The sequence below is a fragment of the Erpetoichthys calabaricus genome, chromosome 5, assembly GCF_900747795.2.
Source record: "Erpetoichthys calabaricus chromosome 5, fErpCal1.3, whole genome shotgun sequence".
NCBI classification, from domain to species: domain Eukaryota; kingdom Metazoa; phylum Chordata; class Cladistia; order Polypteriformes; family Polypteridae; genus Erpetoichthys; species Erpetoichthys calabaricus.
In genome coordinates this window covers 61,549,966-61,570,944 of record NC_041398.2, presented here as the reverse complement: position 1 = coordinate 61,570,944, position 20,979 = coordinate 61,549,966, and the positions used below count along the sequence as shown (strand labels likewise).

The following is a 20,979-nucleotide window of genomic DNA, read 5'->3' as shown; positions in this document are numbered from 1 at the left end:
CAGTGCTCACCCTGATCTCATTGCTGGTTGCAAAGGGGCCCCATAACAGTTCACTCTTCAGGGCTCCAAAAATGAAGGTCCACCACTGACTGTACCTATGCTGGCAGAAGCAGAATCAATTAAGAAAAAATATACAGAGATCATTTATTTTGTACTTCGTACTAGGGGGGCCAAGCCCCCTGCCGCCTTCGGCACCCAACCCCCAGTTGCATCATTGTAGGCCGCCCCACTTGCGGCCAAAATCACAAAATTCTATAAATATGTAAAAGAAAAATTTATTATTATTTAACGAAGTAAAAACCATGAAATGAGAATAAAATATTTACTCTCGTATTGCCAGTTCGAGTCCCATAAATGCCAAAAGGGATTCTGCTCTGTTGGGCCCCTGAGCAAGGCCCTTAACCTGCAATTCCTCTGTCCTGGGTATGACGTTAATCTGCATCCATCCCTGCATGTAGGCCTTCCAACCTGCAGGGAAAACTTGGGGGTTGGTGGCAGAATTGGCACTCCAGCCGCCATAAAAAACCTCACACTGTTCCACTCCATCTGAGCTAATATGGTGCTGAGGTGTCATCCGTTGCATGGCTACACTTGGGTCGTAATCTGGGATCTTGAGGTGGTTTGTCGTGTGGTGGGTGCGGCAGCACGTGCTCCAAACCTCTCGCTCTCTCTCTTACCGATTGTAGTACAGTATTGAAATTAGTTCGAAATTTTAGTTCATAATTTAAAAACGGAATAGGAATCTGAAAATCTACCAACATCACATTAAAGTTCTATAAATTCTGAAAAGATTGATACCAAACATATATATGTAGGTTTTAAAATAAGCCCGATTTAAAGTGTGACATAAAAATAACATACGATCATTGCACAAAATCATTGCACTTTTAGGCTTAGGATTTTATATATACTGTATATATATATAATATATATATATATATATATATATATATATATATATATATATATATATATATATATATATATATATATATATAATAGAGAGATTAGACATATGTACATAAATCTGTGACTTATATTCAAGAATGACTGAGTTGGCTTTCTGGTTTCTGTTGTAGTAGTCCATGATATTTTAACAGAACAAAAATAAAACACTTTAATCCCCTTTTCTAAAGCACTTACTATGGCATTCCTGAGGACTGAAAATAACTTATTCTTTCGGAAAATTTATTGATGTTGTCATTTAAACAGTCTTGCCAGCCTTAGTTTTCTTTTTCTGATGTTACTAAATTTCTGAAAAGGAGGTTAACAGATTAGTTTATTAATTAAGATTGCTTGTTTTATCCCCATCACCATTTGGCCTTGATCAAGTCACTTATCCTTCCAGGGTGTAAATTTTTGAAATGTTGAAGCAGTTTTTCTTTGTACTTCTGAATTAACAGTTTTACTGGAAAAAAAGGGTCAGTGTTTTTCAATATGCAACATTGAATACATTCAGACTTTAAGGAAATACTCCTTCATCTATCTCAGTATACTTTATTGATGTCAATGAGCTTACGTATCATAAGCAAACACCATCTGAAATCAGTGCGGTGTTCAGGTACTACACTCTAACCCAGTGGTCCATAAATCACGGTCCTGGAGGGCCGCATTGGCTGCTGGTTTTCATTTCAGCCAGTGTCCTAATTAGAACTAAGTCCTTGCTGATAATGATAGTTGGTGTTTAACTCTATGCCTTGTTAGTGCTTTCATTCATCAAATACAAATTCTAGTTACTTTGTAGATCAGAGGTCCTCAATTACAGTCCTGGAGATCTGCTATGGCTGCAGGCTTTCACTTTAACCAATTTCTTAATTAGAACACTTTTATTTACTACTAAAGCAATATGTTTGTGGGCTTAATTTTAGTTCTCTTGCCTGTTACTATTCAGAACCCTTAATTGCCTATTTTAGATTTTAGCAGCTGCATTTAAGTTTTAATTGTTGCCTGTTTTCTTAATCAGACATTAGTTAATAATGAGATGCAGATAACCAATAAACTGGCAGCTCTCCAGCTAACGTGCGTACCATGAAGTATCTGTGATAAAAATGTTTAGAAATGAATGCCAGGGGAATTGGAAGGACCATTAAGTTTAAATCTATTCTGGTCCACAAAACACTTGGATAATGTTCTCACAGAAGGAAACTCTACAGTGTAATTATAATTTCTCTTGGATGAATTCAAGCATTAACAAGCTAAATAGTTAAATACCAAGTTTCATTATCAGCATTTTGGGAAACTAGTTGGAATAAAAACCTATAGCCACTGCGGCCCTTTAGGACTGTGACTGAGGACCCCTGCTCTAAATCAACATTTACCCTGTTAATGGCAATATACAGCATAATGTTCATTCATTCATTCTTTCATTCATTCTCTCCAAGTTTGTGGATTTTCTTCCTGTCTCTATCTTAGGCTTTAGCAGGAACTCTGGACATGAAGTATCAGGGCTGATAGTCATTGGGACAATAAGGGAGGCAGACACAGCTGATATAACAAAGAAAAAGGTGTATTTATTGAAAAAAAAAGTTCCATAGAGAAAATATGAAAAATGCACTTAAAACACTGCAATAATGAATTAAGATGAAAAAATATATATATACATCACATGACACACACACTTTAAAAAAATTCCAGAAAACATCAATCCCCTTCTTCATGAGCTCTGAAGAATCAGACCTTAAGTAAACAGAATGCTTAGCCTGCTTTCTCTCTCCCTATCCAAATAATAAAAAAAGCTGTGAGGTAAAGCTGGTATGTCCTGGGAAGTTGGAATAACTTGCCTGTAATTCTTTGCATATTCACCTTGTCCTGGCCTGAAATTAACTAATCCCTTGGGTGGGATTAAAAACATCAGCTTTTATCCTGGGATGTCCATCACCTTGTTTACTTTGCAGCACCACAACTTCCAAACACCAAGGTCACACCAGAAAGACACCGGGACAAAGTACGACAGGTAGCAGGGACGCATTTCTAACCGAGGGCCCTTTGAATGGAAACAAGCCACTGGTGTCGAGTAACAGGTGAGTTCAAATTGAAACCAACACTGCAACTGAGCGCAAAAGAAATAAAGTTACTAAACATTAGCAATGAAATTCCTAGAACAACAAATTCACGTTTTGCATTGCTACTGCAGCAGCTTTTACTGCTACTTTGTCTTGTAATTGTATGTGCATCAGAAAGAAAATGTAACTTGCTTGATTAAATAGCAGCATTAGTGACTATCTGAACTGGTCCCTCATTGCTATTCAATCACTCTTTGTATTTTTACTTCTGCCTGATATTTTGACCTCCTTTGACTTGAAAAAGTATAAACTTGTGTTGAGGGGATAGTAGAGAAAATGACCAGTGTTGTACACTCTGCCACTTTAAGAAATACAAATGTTGTATTCAGGTGGGTGAGAATGTTTTTTTTGTTTGTTTTGTTTTTGGTTAACCTCAGTATTTCCTGAACTTTCTCACCTAGCTTTCCACCCCCTTGTACCTTCCATCCCTTGTGAAGTTTAGTTAATATTCAGTGTGTTACTGTGATGTATATGTTAAACAGGCATTGCACTTATACCTGCTTGTAAACAACAGAATTATTTCATGTACCATCTCTGCTTATTATGATTTTTTGATTTTGATATACTTGATGCTACATTTCTTGTGTTTTCATTATACATTTCTGTTTTTGTTTATACTCGCAAGCAAATTATCAGGCACACCTGTGATCTACCTATCCATGTAATTACTGAATCAGCCAATCAAGGGACAGCAGCTCAATGCATAAAAACATGCAGACACAAATCAGGAGGTTCAGTCAATGTTCACATCAAACACCAGAATGGAGATATAAAATGACCTCAGTAGTTTGACCGTGGTATGATTGTTGGTGCCAGAGAGGATGAGTATTTCTGTGACTGCTAATCTCCTGGGATTTTCACATACTAGTCTCTACAGTTTACTTGGAGTGGCACAAAGAACATCCATTGTGAGCAGCAGTTCTGTGGATGGAAACACCTTGTTGATGAAAGGGTTCTCAGGAGAATGGCCAGGCTAGCTCAAGCTGACGGAAAGGCATCCATAACTCTGATAGCCACTCTGTAGCATCTCAGAATGTACAACACATCAAACCTTGAGGTAGAAGGGCTACAACAGCAGAAGACCTACATCAGTATCCACTCGTGTTACCCAAGAACAGAAAACTGAGGCTGCAGTGGGCACACCTGTCAGCTGGAGACCGGAAAACATAGTCTGGTCTGTTGAGTCTCAGTTTCTGCTGAGGCACACAGATGGCAGGGTCAGAATTTGGTGCCAACAGCATGAATCCATGCCTCCAACCCTCCTTGTGCCAACAGTCCAGGCTGCTCGTGGTGTAATGGTGTAGGGAATGTTTTCCTGCTGTAATATAGACGCTATATAGCGCCTGACCCGGCACAGACTGATGCAGAGGCACGTACTTAAACAAAGCACACTTTTATTTTTCTTCAGCCGTGGGGCACGCCTTCCCCATGTCCCACAGGCCCAACACAGTCCCAAAACACTCACAAATATTATCACAACACTCTTCTCTTCTTCACCACCACTCCTCCTCAGGCTTAGTCCTCCTCCTCCCGACTCTGGCTCTCCTGAGTGGTGGTGGCTGGCCTTTTTTTTACCCCACCCGGAAGTATTCCAGGTGCTTGATCACCTGGGCCTAATTGCATTTCCGGGTGGGGCTGAGGAACTGACCAGCTGGGCTGCAAAGTCCATGTAGCTCCCCCTGGCGGCCATCCAAGCCCCCAACCAGGCTGTGGAGGACTCCGCATGGGACCCGGCTGTCCTTCACACTGCTATACTTTGGACAAGTTAATACCAATCAATCATCACTTCATGGCCACAATTTACCCATCTCCTAATGGCTATTTCCAGCATGGTAATCCACCATGTCATAAAGTAAAAGGCATCTCAAACTGGTTTCATGAACATGACAATGAGTTGAGTGTTCTTCAGTGGCCTCCCCAGTCGCCAGTTCTGCATCCAACAGAACAGCCTCGAGATGTGGTAGAATGGAAAATTCATAGCTTGGATGTGCCGCTGACAAATCTGCATGATACAATGTCAACATGAACCAGAATCTCAAGGGAATGTTTCTGACTTCTTGTGGAATCCGTGCCATGGAGAATTGAGGCAGTTTTAAGAGTAAAAGGGGGCCCTGCTTAGTATCTGTATAGTCTTTCTAACGATTTACTCATTGAGTCTGTCTCTTGGGCTCTGCTATGTGAATTGGCCGATAACATCCTTTGTTCCTAAGCATTTTTAGCATAGGAGTTGACGAAGCTTGTACTTACTGTACACTATTTGTTTTATGGTACCAAAACGTAATTAACTTAATCTTACAAAAAAAGTGTTAGTATTTGTTTGAATTTGAAACAGTACAGTAGCTGGACCCCGGACTTGCTGCAGCACCACAACTTCTGATCTGATCAACCCTGGGACTTCTGCATGGTTGTCCTCTGTAAAAGTTCTCTGTTCTCTGCACATTACAACAGCACCAGGAGAACATAACAGCATGAGCATGGAGGGCACCTTAGCTAACCATTGCATTTGTCTCTATGAAGTTTTATGCTGATTGTGGACTTACTGTATATGCTGAAATACAGGCTAAATATAAACATGCTGTGTCATGGTTGATTTGCATTACTTTTTTGACTGTTTTGTCACCATTGAGGATTTGAGATGGCATTGTAAGTGGAACATCTTTTCCATAGTGGGATTCCCAGTACTGAACCTAGTCCATCCGTGGAGTGAACACTCCCTACAGGGTACACAGGAACAGCAGAGTTAGGCAAGCTAATGCATTGTGCAAAAAAAAAACATTGTATTGGCTGTTTGTTAGGCTGGGCACTAATCACCAGTCTTGCATGTTTTCTTTTTTTCTGGTAGTCCTTGGTAGCGCTATGTGCCACTGATTCCTGGCCTAAGTGTGCTGAGAAGATGAAGAGAAAGAGCTCCAGAAGAGTACCCTGTTAATGGTGAGATGTTCATGGACTGTAGAATGCCCAGGAATGGCTGGGTGGTCTTTTGGCCTCAAACCCCCACAGGTTTACTTACTCCAAAATCCTGCCAACTGTATTGTTTATTTTCCTGTTCTCCCTGGCCATTTGACTATAGTTTTGTAATTAAGCTGAATATTATGAACCTTTATTGTTATAAGTAACTGCTTTTTAGTTTTGACTTCCTTTTTGTAACTATGTTTTAGCTAATAATATCATAAAGCACTCTGAGCTACTTTTATGTACGGAAATGTGCTATATACTGTAAATGATTGCCGTTATTGTTAGTGACTAAAGTTAAACCACCGTGTGGCCACATGTCAACGCACATAACAGGAAAAAGAAACACAAAATATGAATTGTCAGTGAAAAGGAGTGTTTGTATTTGATGGATTTGCACAGATAAAAGTTTATGAAAAAGAACATGGGTGCCATTAGAAATCTAATAAGTTTTATATTAAACCCCAAAAATGTCATCTCTGCACCATAGGCACGTAGACAGCGTGTGAGTTTGTGGTCCTGCCTTTTCAGGTTTGCTTCAGCAGGTTTGTCAGAGACTGCACTGTGGCTTTTCATTGTTGTGTGTCAGATTGTGGTGCTTCTCGTTTGGGTGGAAGTTCCATTCATCACGAGCGCTGGTGACACTGAAAAAGCTGTGTAGATTTGAAGTTTGCAATGCAGGATGGCTGCTTGTGCTGTTTGCAGCATTTAGAATATTGTACTCTGCCAATTCTTTTTTCCTTATATTATCCCCTGTGGTGTCACAGCGGTTTATCCAGCATGCAATTCCACATCTGATTCAAGAGTTTCATCTTTTTCACTAAATATATTTTGATTTGTTTTAATTAACCCTTATCGTCGGAATCAAATTCAAACATAAACATCTGTCAAGCACACAGTGTCACAATAAAGGAGCAAAGGAGTTGTTGATACCCATCAGTTTGGAGTGGATAAGACTACAAAGCTGTTTCTATGGGTGGAGCTCACAAAACTTCAGTCCAGAAATGGAAAACACTTGGAACAGCACTAATATTCAAAGAGGTGGCAGCCACAAAGAATCCTAAAATACATTCAAAAATGCAGGCTTATTTTGCCTGAGCAAATGTGTTTTCGTGATACCACAATCAGAAAGACACGAGGGTAGCAAGGTGGAAGCGACTTTTAACTAAGAAAGTTTAATGATTGTCTCTCAGCTGTGAAGAAGAACCTGGATGATCCCTAAACCTTTAGCGATAATACTCATTAGGATTAAAGAAAAGAAATGTGGAATTTTATGGGTGACATGGGTCCTATCATATCCAGTGCATCTCAAACACAACATTGCAAAGTAAGAACATCATACAGTCAGACATGGGGCAGTTTGATGGTGTGGGGGTTGCTTTACAACTGACACAACTGAAGGAACCATGAATTCTAAGCTTCATTATAAAATTCTTAAGGAGAATGTCAGCTTATCCCTCCATAGGCTGAGGCATACTTGGGTCATGTAGCAAGACAATAATCCAAAACACAAAACAAAGTCATCATCAAATTGGCTGAAAATGAGCAAAATGTCCAAACATAAACCCAATAGAGATGATGTCATAGGACCAGAAATAAACAGTTTCATGCTCAAAATTCAACCAACAATGACCAGAAAATTTGGATTGTTTAACTGTAAAAAAAGAGCAATAAAGCAACTCATGGTCCAAATAATAGTACCACAGGCAGTTCAAGATTTAAATTATTAATGTCTTTGTAAAGCTCTGAAATGTTGTCTTTGGAACACGTTTTGCGATTAACTTTTTCAGGGCTAATTATTTTTTTTTTCCATTTTGGCCCAAGACTAAATATTTTTTCCAAAAAATCTCAGTTTTCTAAAAAGTACACAAAGCTTCACTCAAAAATCAACATCAAATATTTACAGTATTTATGACAAATGTCCTTGTGTTTTATGTTCCATGAGTCTTTACACTATTTGAATGCACATACCTATTTCAAAGCATAATCCTGCAAGGTATGGTAATGTTAGAAGCAGCCAATGGCGTACATTGCCACATTACACTGCTTGCAGTATGTGTTACACTGGTGCTGCTGTTTCAGACATCTGTTGCTGCATACTGTGACCACTGTGGTAGCTGGCAGCCATCTTCGATCAGCTGTCTTTGTGCAATCGGCAACAGCCGTCTTTGTGCAGCCGGAGGTGACTGTCTTCAATTAGCCGTCTTCATGCAGCCAGCGGCGGCTGAGCAGCTTGTGGTGACAGCAGTCACAGTATGTAGCAAAAGACGCCTGACAGCTACACCAGTGTAACACATAATGCACTCAGCATACTGCTAGCAAACAGAGCTGAACTATAACTTAACGCTTACAGCTGATTACTGCCCTTTGCTCCGGATGACAATTAATGTTGACATCTGCCTCAACTGTGTGTGTTGATGTAAGTCGACGCCTGCCCTGAAAGAGTTAAAATAAAAAATAAAGATTACCATATATACTCATGTATAAGTCGGGTCTTGAAACCCGAAAAATAGATCATAAAATCAGGCCCCGACTTGTACACCCGTTCAAAAATGCGACACTTAAATTTTTTTTTTTACATCTTCTTGACTCCTCCAATCTTCGAAGCATCGAATTTTGTTGCAGCAGTGCAGTTACCAATTTCTTTCGCCACTTCAACAACTTTCAATTTAAAACCAACTTCATATTTTCTTCTGATCGAACGCTCCATCATAGATAAGGGATGCTCTTACGATGCTCTTGCAAATGTTGCTTCGGAATAGTTTGGGTATTACCATGTGGTCATGTAGGCCCAATAGAGAGAGAGAGAGAGGGGTTAGGAGCACACGCTGATACAGCGCATTGCTGCACCCACATAGAAAAAAAAGGCAGTGTACTCTGTGGTTACTCTCTCAGGTGGGTGTTAGGTGGGCATATCATAATCTCTTGGACCAATAGCGTGAGTTTTCTGCATTTGACTTAAATGAGTGACAATATAAAATACCAGAAATTATACGGTAAAATCAAGTCCCGACTTATCCGCAAGTATATACGGTAATTTTTTCTATTTCTGGGCTTTGAATGTAATCCTCTGTTCTCTGTATCAAGGTAGACTTTGTTTTATGAGATGCCTTGTCATAATGTGTGCTCTGAAGGGCACTATGCAAAACAAAATTATAATGATACCACACAGCAGGTGATCTTGTGAATATTACAGGATATATTGATGTCTTTTTTTATCCCTAGCAATGAAAAATCTTTTTTTCTGTTACAATACACATACAGCTCCCTCCATAATGTCTTGGACAAAAACACAAGTTTCTTTGATCTGCTCCACAGTTTAAAACAATTCAAACAATTCAGACTTGATTACAGTGCACATTGCAGACCTTAAGGGTATTTTCATGCATTTCAGTCACAGCATATAGAAATTACAACACACTTTCTACATGGTTCCCCCATTTCAGGGCACCAAGATGCTTGGGACAACTGGTGTCACAAATGTTACTCAGATGTGTTTCATTGCTACATTAATACAGGTATAAGATACCTAGGCTGACTTCTACCTACAGACTAGACTACCTTTGTAGTTGCCTTTGTTCAACATGAGAATAAGAGCTGTGCCAAAAAAAGTCAAAGAAGCCATTATGAGGCTGAAAAACAAGAATAAAATCATTACAGACATTGGTAAAATCTTAGGATTACCTGCAGTAAACCAAATGTCTGGAATATCATTAAGAAGAAAGAACACACTGGTGACCTCAGTAATTGCAAAAGAACTGGTATGTCAAGGAAGACCTCTACTGCTGATGACAGTAGAATCCTCACTATGGTAAAGAAAAGGCTCCAAATGCATGTCCGACAGATCAGAAACAGTCCTCAGGAGGCACATGTGTTTGTGTCAAGAGACTACTATCAGCAGAAGACTTCATGAACAGAAATACAGAAGCCACATTGCAAGATGCAAACCACTACTCAGCCACAAAAACAGGATGGCCAGATTACAGTTTGAGAAAAAGTACTTCAAAGTGCCTGCAGAGTGCTGGAAAAAGGTCTTGTGGACAGATGAGACAAAGATTAACCTGCATCAGAGTGATGGCAATAGAAAAGTGTGGAGATGAAAAGGAAACTGCCCAAGATACAAAGCATACCACCTCATCTGTTAAATACAGCAGTGGGAGTGTGGTGTTGTGCCTTGCACGTGTACAGTATGGCTGCCAGAGATACTAGCACACTTATCTTCATTGATGGTGTAGCTGCTGACGGCAGTTGCAAATGTTTTCTGAGGTGTATAGAAACATCTGCTGAATTTCCAGAAAATGTCTCCAAATTCACTGGAGGGCACTTCATCCTACAAAAAGATAATGATACCAAACATACTGCTAAGGCAACACAAGAGTTTTTCAAAGCTACAAAATGTAAAATTCTGGAATGGCCAAGCCAGTTACCCGATTTAAATCCAACTGACCATGCTTTCCATATGCTGAAGAGAAAAGCTAAGGAGACAAGCCCCAGCAGCCAAAAATGGTTGCTTTACAAGTTTGGCAGAGCATCACCACAGAAGATCCTGAGCACCTGCTGATGTTTTTGAATCGCTGACTTCAAGCAGTCATTGCATGCAAAGGATTTGCAACAAAGTATTAAATATGACTGCTTTAATATGCCTGCCATTGCTTTTTCCCAAATATTGGGAAGGACAATGTATAAAAAGTTTTGTCATTTCTATAGGCTGTGACCAAAATGAATTTCAATACATTGAAATTAAATTCTGCAATGTGCACTTTAATCACATCTGAATTGTTTAATTTACAGCTTTAAATTGTGGACCGGAGGGGTATAGCAAGAAAAATTTTGTCTTTGTCCCAAACATTATGGAGGGCACAGTATATGATGCATTTACTATAAGCTTAAAAATTGAAGAAAACCTGATGGTATGGTAAATTGATTATAACTAAAAGGTGTATTCATATTTACGTGTGCTTTTAAATCATTTTCATATCCAAAATATTCATTTTCAGTGTTTCTGGCTTTAGAGTGAAGTCACAATCGATTTCCTTGGCCATTCACTTCAGTTAGTGTCATAGCCCAGCATTGAGGTGAGAAGACTACATCAAATTACACATGAAAGGGATGGTGAAGAAGAAAATCACCACCAATATTTCAAAATACAGTATATAAGTCACTGCTTAGGATGCAACTTTATTCACAGGTTAATATCCTTACAAGCCATTACCTACAGTATATGTTTTCCAATGTGCTTATCAGGTTCAGGGGCTTGGGGATCTAGTAACCTGGCTGGGCCATCGCTGGGTGCAAGGCAGTAACCAAACTAAGACGGGGAACCAGGAGGAAACATGCATGTGCTCACACTCGCACCACGCCAAGTTGCCAGTTACCTTAACCTGCTTATTTTTAGGATTAGATAGAAACCAATTAAGACATACACAAACAAAATCCACACAGGGAGTGCCTGGCCTTCAAACTAGTTCTTCTGATGTAATGAGGTAACAGCAGTAACCACTCTGTCCCTTGCACACCATGCCTTTCCCTTGCTGTTTTTCTCCCACAATGAAAAACGTGCTTATTAGAGCCCATTCACACATACACACTTTTTTTAACACTTTAATGTTAGACCAGAACACTACTAAATGGTTTGTAAAATTATTTGCTATTATTTTAAATGACTCTGGTAATACCCTGGTAATAAAAGCAAAGTGGGTTTTGGAATGTTTTTAAAATAAGTCATGGCCTCTTCTTGTGGGATGAACCAGGAGAGAAGCTGGAAGCTTATAAATCGGCCCGGACAGGTTCCTTTAAAAAAGTCAAAACTCATCAGAACAATCCCTCCATGCATTTCAGTAAAAAAAAAATATATGTTCATGGAGGCCTTTGAAAAGAGAGAGAGAGAGAGAGATGAAATTTTTTATATGATTAAAAAATTCTACATGAATTTAAAATTATAATGTATCTTTACATAATTCTATACAGCGCTAAATAGAAACTGTGACATTAGCCTAGTTTGATTTAACATTAGAAAATCTAAACTGAAATGTACAATCTATATATATAAACTGCTAAGTGGTGTCTTGTCTGTCATGCAAAAATTCTTGAACTAAAGGACCATGAACTTCGATCTTGGTCTTAATCAAGGGCTTTTAACATGATATGCATAACGTAACCCAGGATTTGGTGACGTGGGCCACCTCGGCATTCTAATTGGGATTCAGTTTTCTCTCACGGCAAGTGATGCCATGGCTGACCAGTAAAGAACCGTGGCCACATCTCCTGACCATGTAGCACATTGCACAAGCTTACCGATCATTTTCATCACAAATGCAAGTCATACACTCTGAGTGCAAAAGACGGTCATATACAGTATGTCATTAGGGCATGAAAAAGGTTGCATCACCCTCAGCAAAAATGATCTGCCCTGCTGTGTTTCTTAAGAAGTGCATGAACCACCTTGCTTTGAGGATTGGAGGTCCGAGTGGTTCCTAGTAATATCATAAACACACTATTATACTGTATATTGCTATACTTATGTACAATCCTGGAATTTTTCAGGATGCTACCTGTTATTTAGATTAATATTTTGATAATTGTTGGCAAATTGTCATCTAAGACGTAATTAGTGACCTAAACAAAGAAGCAGCTTTCTGAAAATAAGCCATTGTAATTTCCTTTCCCCAAAGTTTTAGGAATTCTATTAGAGGTCAGAATGTCATACTCTGGACACCTCTGATATAGAGGGCTAGTTTTATGACTTCATTAGCTTCACTTCCTTTCTTTCTCATTTGTTGAGTGAGTGTTGTACCTGAGCTGTTTCTCTGGTGAATAGCTGAGAAAGTGTCCAGGAGGAGTGATGGGTGCTGCAAAGACAAAGCAAGAAGAAGCTTGCAAATGCATGCTGTCTTTCTCTCTGCCAATTTCCATCCTGAATAGAGCAGACAAGAAAGAATAGTGAACATGTTCAAGTTTATGTGTCGCCTGAAACCACACAGCTAGCAATATCAGGTTGTATGGTTTGGTTGGCAAACAACACTCACTGGACTCTGCTTTCTTATAACTTGGGCATATTATCTATAATATATACTTAAATGTGTAACAATGTAGACTGAAATAACACTGGTACATTACTGATCACGAGAAGCACATAACAGGATGTTCTTAGCCAACCACTGACCTCTTCCTGCTAGATTAAATCAATTTGCCAAATAAAGTTACTTGAGCAGAATTTCCATTCAGCTGTACAGCGTAATGACAAAGGCCAAAATAGTTGAAAGAAGAACAGTGAAGTCACCATTACACGCTGAAAAAGAGCAACATTATCATTTTGATGTATATATATATATATATATATATATATATATATATATATATATATATATATATATATATATACGTAAACATTGGCATATCACTAAAACCATTAATTCTTGGAATTAATTACCCTGGTGCTTCCATTTTCCTTGGTAGGTCTGACATACATAGTATTATTACACAAAAGTTTTTGGAAGAAGCAACTAGAGATCAAGGAGATCAGTTTTGTTAGACTGTGACCATCCATTAGTATAGTATGATTTGTGAAAAAATATAAAAATTCTGGCATAAGGGGTTGCGAAGTTACAAGCAATTTTTCAAATCAGAAGTCAATTAATTTTGCATGAATTCTTAGTCTTAATGGTATTATTTCATTACAAAAACAGAACCTGATCACTTTTTAATGAAATGCACTTGATCATCTTCTTCTTTCGGCTGCTCCCGTTAGGAGTTGCCACAGCAGATTATCTTCTTCCATATCTTTCTCTCCTCTACATCTTGTTCTGTTACACCCACCACCTGCATGTCCTCTCTCACCACATCCATAAACCTTCTCTTGGGCCTTCCTCTTTTTCTCTTCCCTGGAAGCTCTATCCTTAGCATCCTTCTCCCAATATACCCAGCATCTCTCCTCTGGACATGTCCAAACCAAGGCAATCTCGCCTCTCTGACTCTAGACTACGTAGAGAATGCTTGTACACACACATGGCCAGCTTTACACAGTCAGTCACATAGTTTTGATATTAAATCATTTGGCTTCCTAATGAGACAACATAGATATTATACTGAAGGTGATTCTCTTCATTATCATTTGTATGTAGCTCTACTTGTTTTCATTCATCACTCTGACTGCAGTTAGCTGAGGAATCCACATAGAAAAAGTCAATAAAAAAGGAAAATGAATTAGGAACTACTATATCTTAAAAAGCTACCATAAAAAAAATAACAATCTCTAACCTACTTAATGCAATCGAGTTTCAGGAGCTACAGCACTTGGAGCTACACAGGAATCCAACTGTGGATAAGATGTCAGTTCATTGCAGTATGGCAAAACAAAACATCAAAATGTTCACACCCATTTAATCTAACTCAGGGTAACAGGGTGCTTGATTCTTTCCCAGCAGCAAACAGCCACACTCACACAGGGCCAATTTGGAAATGTTAGCTAATTTAATCTAACCATTTTTCAGGATGTGGGAAACAATTCCTTAATTGAGTGAATCAGACACAAGTGTTTATTTCTGGATTCAAAAAGAGAGTAATAAAACATAGTCTTTAAACAGGCATTGGTTTATAGACTGGAATGGTTTCCTAATTACAAATTATACAGATACAACTTTTACACACAGATGTCCCAAAATATGGGCACCTCTGCCCTTGTTCATTCATCACTGCTCAGAACCAGACAGCATACAGAAGCCATTACAAGACAAATAAAATTGCTAGATTATAAAGTATGCTGTATCATGTATAAGATGAGAGACATCCTGCTTGAGGTGTAAAACAGAACTTTGAAGTCACTTCTGAAATACTTTGTGCAATTTTTGTTTTCATATTACAAGAAGAACATATCAGTATGAAAGATATTCTAGAGAGGGGCCACTTAAATGTTATTCATTCTTACAGGATATGAGCTACAAAGAAAGAATTCCTAACTTTTCAGTATTTTAGATTAAGCAAATGGGGACTGAGAAGTGACATGATCGAAATGTTTAAAATTATAAAGTAGGTAACTTAATGGATGGCAGGCATTTTTTAGAAATTCCATAGGAGGAACATGAGAGCACAGATGGAAAGTGGATACGAGTACATTTTGCACAGTTTCTTAATTTAGGGCAGCTTTTAACGTTAACATTTATATGTGTATGTTCACCATACGATGGACTCCGTTGCGCCCTGTGACTTTCGCCTCGACCCAGCTCAAAATTAAGCGGGTTTAGAAAATCGATAGATGGGCATCACTAAATGTTAATTTGGTTTGCCAGCCTCTTTCGTACAGTTGCGTGCAGAGTTGTTGCTGGTCTGTGGAATATGGCAGTAAACGTCCCGAACACAAGCGTAGATCGTGCAACTGTATCCAATTCTGTATTTCCATAATTAAGGAAAACAGGTGGATCCAGACTTAATTTACAAAATCCCTCTGCTACAGCTAAATTTCACCATCAATTTAATTTTCTTGAGGATGTGCTTATTCAGTTATTTGATAGGGAGGTCTGTGAATAAGTCGCGGACGGCATGTCGTAGCATAGGAAGCAGACGCACTGACATTTGTGACAGAAAACCTGGGAAGCCAGAAATATGGTACACAAAAAAAGCCACATATGTCATAACTAAATTGAGACTTGAACCCACATTCTAGAAACTAGGAAGCAATAGCGCCACCGTGCCGCTTGCCATGGATCTAAAACATGACCCAAACAGCATAAACAAATAGCAAATACAGTAAAGATGCAGCTGGCGCCAAGGTCTTCCCAAGTGACCTTGTCTCAATTTTTCTCTCATAAAAGTCGCTTCTTTCCGACACATACCGCAGGAAAACGGCGACTTGATCTTAACATTCGTTGAAAAAAATAATAAAATATGCTAAAAGACTGAAAAAAGGTTAAAATAAAGCCACCCAACCGACCAATCCCCTCGTGGGATTATAATGCAAAAATCCAGACACTTCACAGCCGACTGAAACCAATTCCCCACATTTGAATGCAAAACATTCACTTCTTATTTCCGCAAGCTGTTACTAGGGCAGGCTTGAGCCAATCAAAAATCAAGCGGCTACTTTACTTTCACTTTAGCAAAGCAAGAAACAGACGAATGAATGCTTTTCATCACGTAGGAGTTCGCTGATTGGTTAGTGACTAAAGGCCGCAGAGTCTCGTGGGTGGAGACACGTTTTTAACAGACATTCAGCCCAAGGCTTATGACAGTTTGTGATTGGTAGATTTTATTGCCATTTCACGAGTGGGGCGTTAACAGAAGGCGGTTTAGATTGTAGGGGGCGGTGCAAGGCGCGAGTGCGGTCATGGCGGTCGTGGATGGTTTGGAGCCGAGGAAAAGGGAATAGATGGGGGAACTTGGAAATAACAACGTTTGTTCTATTTTTTTGTTTTAATACCTCTTTCAGCACTGAGCCGTGCCTATGTGTTAATATTTTGCTAAAATGGGCACAGACACGAACGAAACAGAGTACGAGTTGTGTGTGGGTTTCGGGGGACTGGAGGTGAGTTTATATAGCAACGTTTCTCGAGTCGGGAATAATTATTCACAGGCAATAAATGCTAAAAGGCTGCAGCAGCCTCATATTCTACTGCAGCTTTCTCTCTAGCCACTAGGGTGTCCTGCGCTCATCCGTCTGTTTACCGACTTCTCACAAATAAATTACCTTTGCAAGACGCTATAGTGGCATGATGGGAGGTTGAAGGAGACTAGACGAGCGGTGAAAGAGGATTCCCATCTTGACAGATACAGAAGACCTAATGGTGATAAACCTATGGAGGCAGATGGGGTGGCAGGAAAGTACCAAATAACATTCTAATGTTAATCGAAAAAGATTTGCCCCGATGTGTCGTGAATTTTCAATATGTTTTGCTCTTTGTGTTTTCATATAACCAGATAAGTATTTTGTTATATTGTTGGCACCACTAATTAAGTGAAACGGGTTTGCCTTTTCGTACTTTTTCAACCGATTATTTCTTATTTTGTATGCATTATTGTTTTATTAAATTTTGATCACTTTTTTGTTTTGATATTTTTCAATTAGCAGGCCTTCAGATTTGAAGACCTTCAGTAATACTTGGTTCTCCCCTATTGTTTTTCAAAGAACCAGAAGAATTCACATGAGCTTTACCACGTTTACTTTCCAGACAGATTGATGGATATAAATAAAATGTATTCAAGTCAAGGAGGGAAAAAAGAAACTAAAAAAAGAGTAGTAACATAATGAGACATGTTAACATGCAGCAGATTTTGTTTACAATTTATTTGTAGTTCAGTGAAACTGTACATTGAGGGCTGTAATGATATCTGGCTTAATTTTCCAGCATAAATCTGATAACTTTTTTTTTTTCTTCTAAAAGAAGTTTAATCCTAATTTATAAATGTAAAAAATGATGTAGGTAATGTAAGAACACACGGATGGCAGAGTGGGTAGTGCTGCCAATTCATGAATTCAGTATCCTGGGTTCTAATCCAACACTTACTCATCCTTGTTGAATTCACACAATTTTTCTCACTCCGTGTGTTGTGTTCTCCCACATCCTAAACATGTGCTGGGAATTCCAGATTTGCCTTGTGTGTGGGGCTCAATGATGGACTGGCCTCTGTCCAGGTCCATCTCCAGCCTTGCATTCCTTATTGCCAGGATAGGCTCTGGTCGCCATAACAATCAATTGGATTAAATGGATCTAGGGATACATCAGCAAGATAAGCAAAATCCTATAAAATACTGTAAAAGCTCTAAAATAAGGGTAGTTCATAAAGTGCAAGCTAAACGTTTCCATTTTGGCAATACATTAATTTGTTTTCACCATGAAAATAAGTTTTACAGTGATCACAATGGTGATGTAACATTCCTAAGTCATACTCTTCTGTCCACATGCTTTTCTCTCTTGTTCAGTAATTATTATTTTTAGTTTTCTTATGTTAACACTGTAGCAGAACCAAGATTTTGATTTTTCACTTTAAAAAGTAAAATATGTTGGCACTAAATACCTTATTAAGTAATTATAGTACACATTAGGATTGCTTTTTATATAGTTGTCCCCTAAAGTAATGTAAATATTCCATTACATGACATTCTTCATACTTTGATACTGATGCATAATATTTTTTGCAATTCTCTACCAGTACGTTTTGAATACATTTCTAATAATATACTAAAGATGATGAAGTGTTATTGAAACAAAATGAGACCACATTATTGTTTTTTTTTTTTCAGTGCTGGTGATTATTAGTCTATGTGTTGTATTTTTTTCTGTTGTAGTATAATGAAATTTATTTTTAGAATTTGATTAATATTTCAAGCTGTATAGAAACGTTCAACTTTCAGTGTCTAGGGGGGATATGAGAAATATCTGTTAAGTGAGCAGGAAATTGATCTTTTTGTATTTTGCTAGATGGGCAGAGGATATTCCAGCAAAGTGTTTAAATTGAACCAGTGTGGAATTGAACTGTGTCCTCCTTTCTTTACAATTTATATACAACATAGGAATAAAGTATAAAGACTATATATCAAATAAGAATAAATCTGCCAGCTTTAGAATAAGTAGCAGAAGCCTAAAGTATAGAGTGGAGTCTTAGGAATTAAATAACTTGCTTAGACAAATGTAAGGAGAACATTTTGTAGAGTACGCATCATACAGTTGGTCTTTGCAGATGTTAAATGAGGACAATTCTGGAGAGCACCACAGTCAATGTTACCTTTCTTTGTGATTATGTGCTGAATGTTCATTTACTGTAAAGTATTTAAATGCAGATTTGCTTCAAAATACATAGGCATATAACTTGACTGTAGGGTATAATGTTTATTCAGGAAAAAAACTATAACTTACTGTATTTGCAAAGACAAATCTTGCTGTATAATTCACCCTAAATGAGAACTAAAATATTGTTTATTGTTTCTGTAGTTATTTCGTTGGTTTTGTATTAGACTTTCCTGCTGTTGTCTGCCCTATCCTATTTCACTCATTCACCTTGTTTTGCATCAATTTAAGTGATCCTGTGAATTGAAATACTGTGTTTTCTTGCTTCTAATAGTATTTATCAGATTTCTATTTATTAGTATGAGTAACTTAATGATTTTTTTGAGTTTTGTTTTGTGTTGAAGCAGTACCATACCAATATTTAGTTAAATTAAAAATGTTAAAAGAAAAAAAATACTGTTGGTTAGGTGTAGCAAGATAATAATCTTCTGTATTAAAATGATATCAGTGCAAGATTACCCAATATGGTGCCAATAGTACGTACTTCATATTTGATTGCCATACTGCAGTTAATTGTTAACTAAGTGTATTTTGAACAAATATATAGATATACAGGTAATTTGGTGTTCAAAGAGAAAAAATAATTGTATTCCATGACTTAAATTTTTAACAGTACCTGTGTGCTACTAGGTTCAAGAAATAAGCAGATAATATAATCGAAGACCACCATACTTACCTGGGTAAACATTTCTTTCAGTTATTATCACCTGGAAAACCTTATTGGTTAGTTGAACAAAAAATTTTTTGTGGTGTCAATATAATTTTTTTATTCTGTAGTCACTCTGTTCAGTCACTTCTTTTGGCTTATCTCTGTCTTTACCACATCTTTGACCCTTCTGTCCATTCTAAAATAGTGTTTCCTCCTAAAGATTTATAAAGTATAAGAGATAATTGTAATTATTTTAGTACAGTGTGGAGTAAATTTCATTTGTTGTATTTGCATGTAATGTTGTAGTGATGTCATATGCATCTTATATTCAGTCTATATTATTTTTTGCAAATCAAGGTCACCAAGCCTTTCACATACAGTGGTGTGAAAAACTATTTGCCCCCTTCCTGATTTCTTATTCTTTTGCATGTTTGTCACACAAAATGTTTCTGATCATCAAACACATTTAACCATTAGTCAAATATAACACAAGTAAACACAAAATGCAGTTTTAAAATGATGGTGTTTATTATTTAGGGAGAAAAAAAATCCAAACCTACATGGCCCTGTGTGAAAAAGTAATTGCCCCCTTGTTAAAAAATAACCTAACTGTGGTGTATCACACCTGAGTTCAATTTCCGTAGCCACCCCCAGGCCTGATTACTGCCACACCTGTTTCAATCAAGAAATCACTTAAATAGGAGCTGCCTGACACAGAGAAGTAGACCAAAAGCACCTCAAAAGCTAGACATCATGCCAAGATCCAAAGAAATTCAGGAACAAATGAGAACAGAAGTAATTGAGATCTATCAGTCTGGTAAAGGTTAGAAAGCCATTTCTAAAGCTTTGGGACTCCAGCGAACCACAGTGAGAGCCATTATCCACAAATGGCAAAAACATGGAACAGTGGTGAACCTTCCCAGGAGTGGCCGGCCGACCAAAATTACCCCAAGAGCGCAGAGACGACTCATCCGAGAGGTCACAAAAGACCCCAGGACAACGTCTAAAGAACTGCAGGCCTCACTTGCCTCAATTAAGGTCAGTGTTCACGACTCCACCATAAGAAAGAGACTGGGCAAAAACGGCCTGCATGGCAGATTTCCAAGACGCAAACCACTGTTAAGCAAAAAGAACATTAGGGCTCGTCTCAGTTTTGCTAAGAAACATCTCAATGATTGCCAAGACTTTTGGGAAAATACCTTGTGGACTGATGAGTCAAAAGTTGAACTTTTTGGAAGGCAAATGTCCCGTTACATCTGGCGTAAAAGGAACACAGCATTTCAGAAAAAGAACATCATACCAACAGTAAAATATGGTGGTGGTAGTGTGATGGTCTGGGGTTGTTTTGCTGCTTCAGGACCTGGAAGGCTTGCTGTGATAGATGGAACCATGAATTCTACTGTCTACCAAAAAATCCTGAAGGAGAATGTCCGGCCATCTGTTCGTCAACTCAAGCTGAAGCGGTCTTGGGTGCTGCAACAGGACAATGACCCAAAACACACCAGCAAATCCACCTCTGAATGGCTGAAGAAAAACAAAA

At 38.2% G+C, this 20,979-nt stretch overlaps 1 protein-coding gene across 1 annotated transcript in view; it reads left to right on the top strand.

The window, feature by feature from the left end:
- The first annotated feature begins 16,305 nt into the window (after window positions 1-16,305).
- Window positions 16,306-20,979, top strand: part of si:ch73-290k24.6 (WW domain binding protein 1-like) — a 51,157-nt gene continuing 46,483 nt past the window's right edge. Inside the window, exon 1 of the mRNA XM_028801564.2 lies at window positions 16,306-16,530. Coding sequence (XP_028657397.1) covers window positions 16,471-16,530 — 60 coding nt within the window. The 5' untranslated portion in view covers window positions 16,306-16,470. The remainder of the gene's footprint in view (window positions 16,531-20,979) is intronic.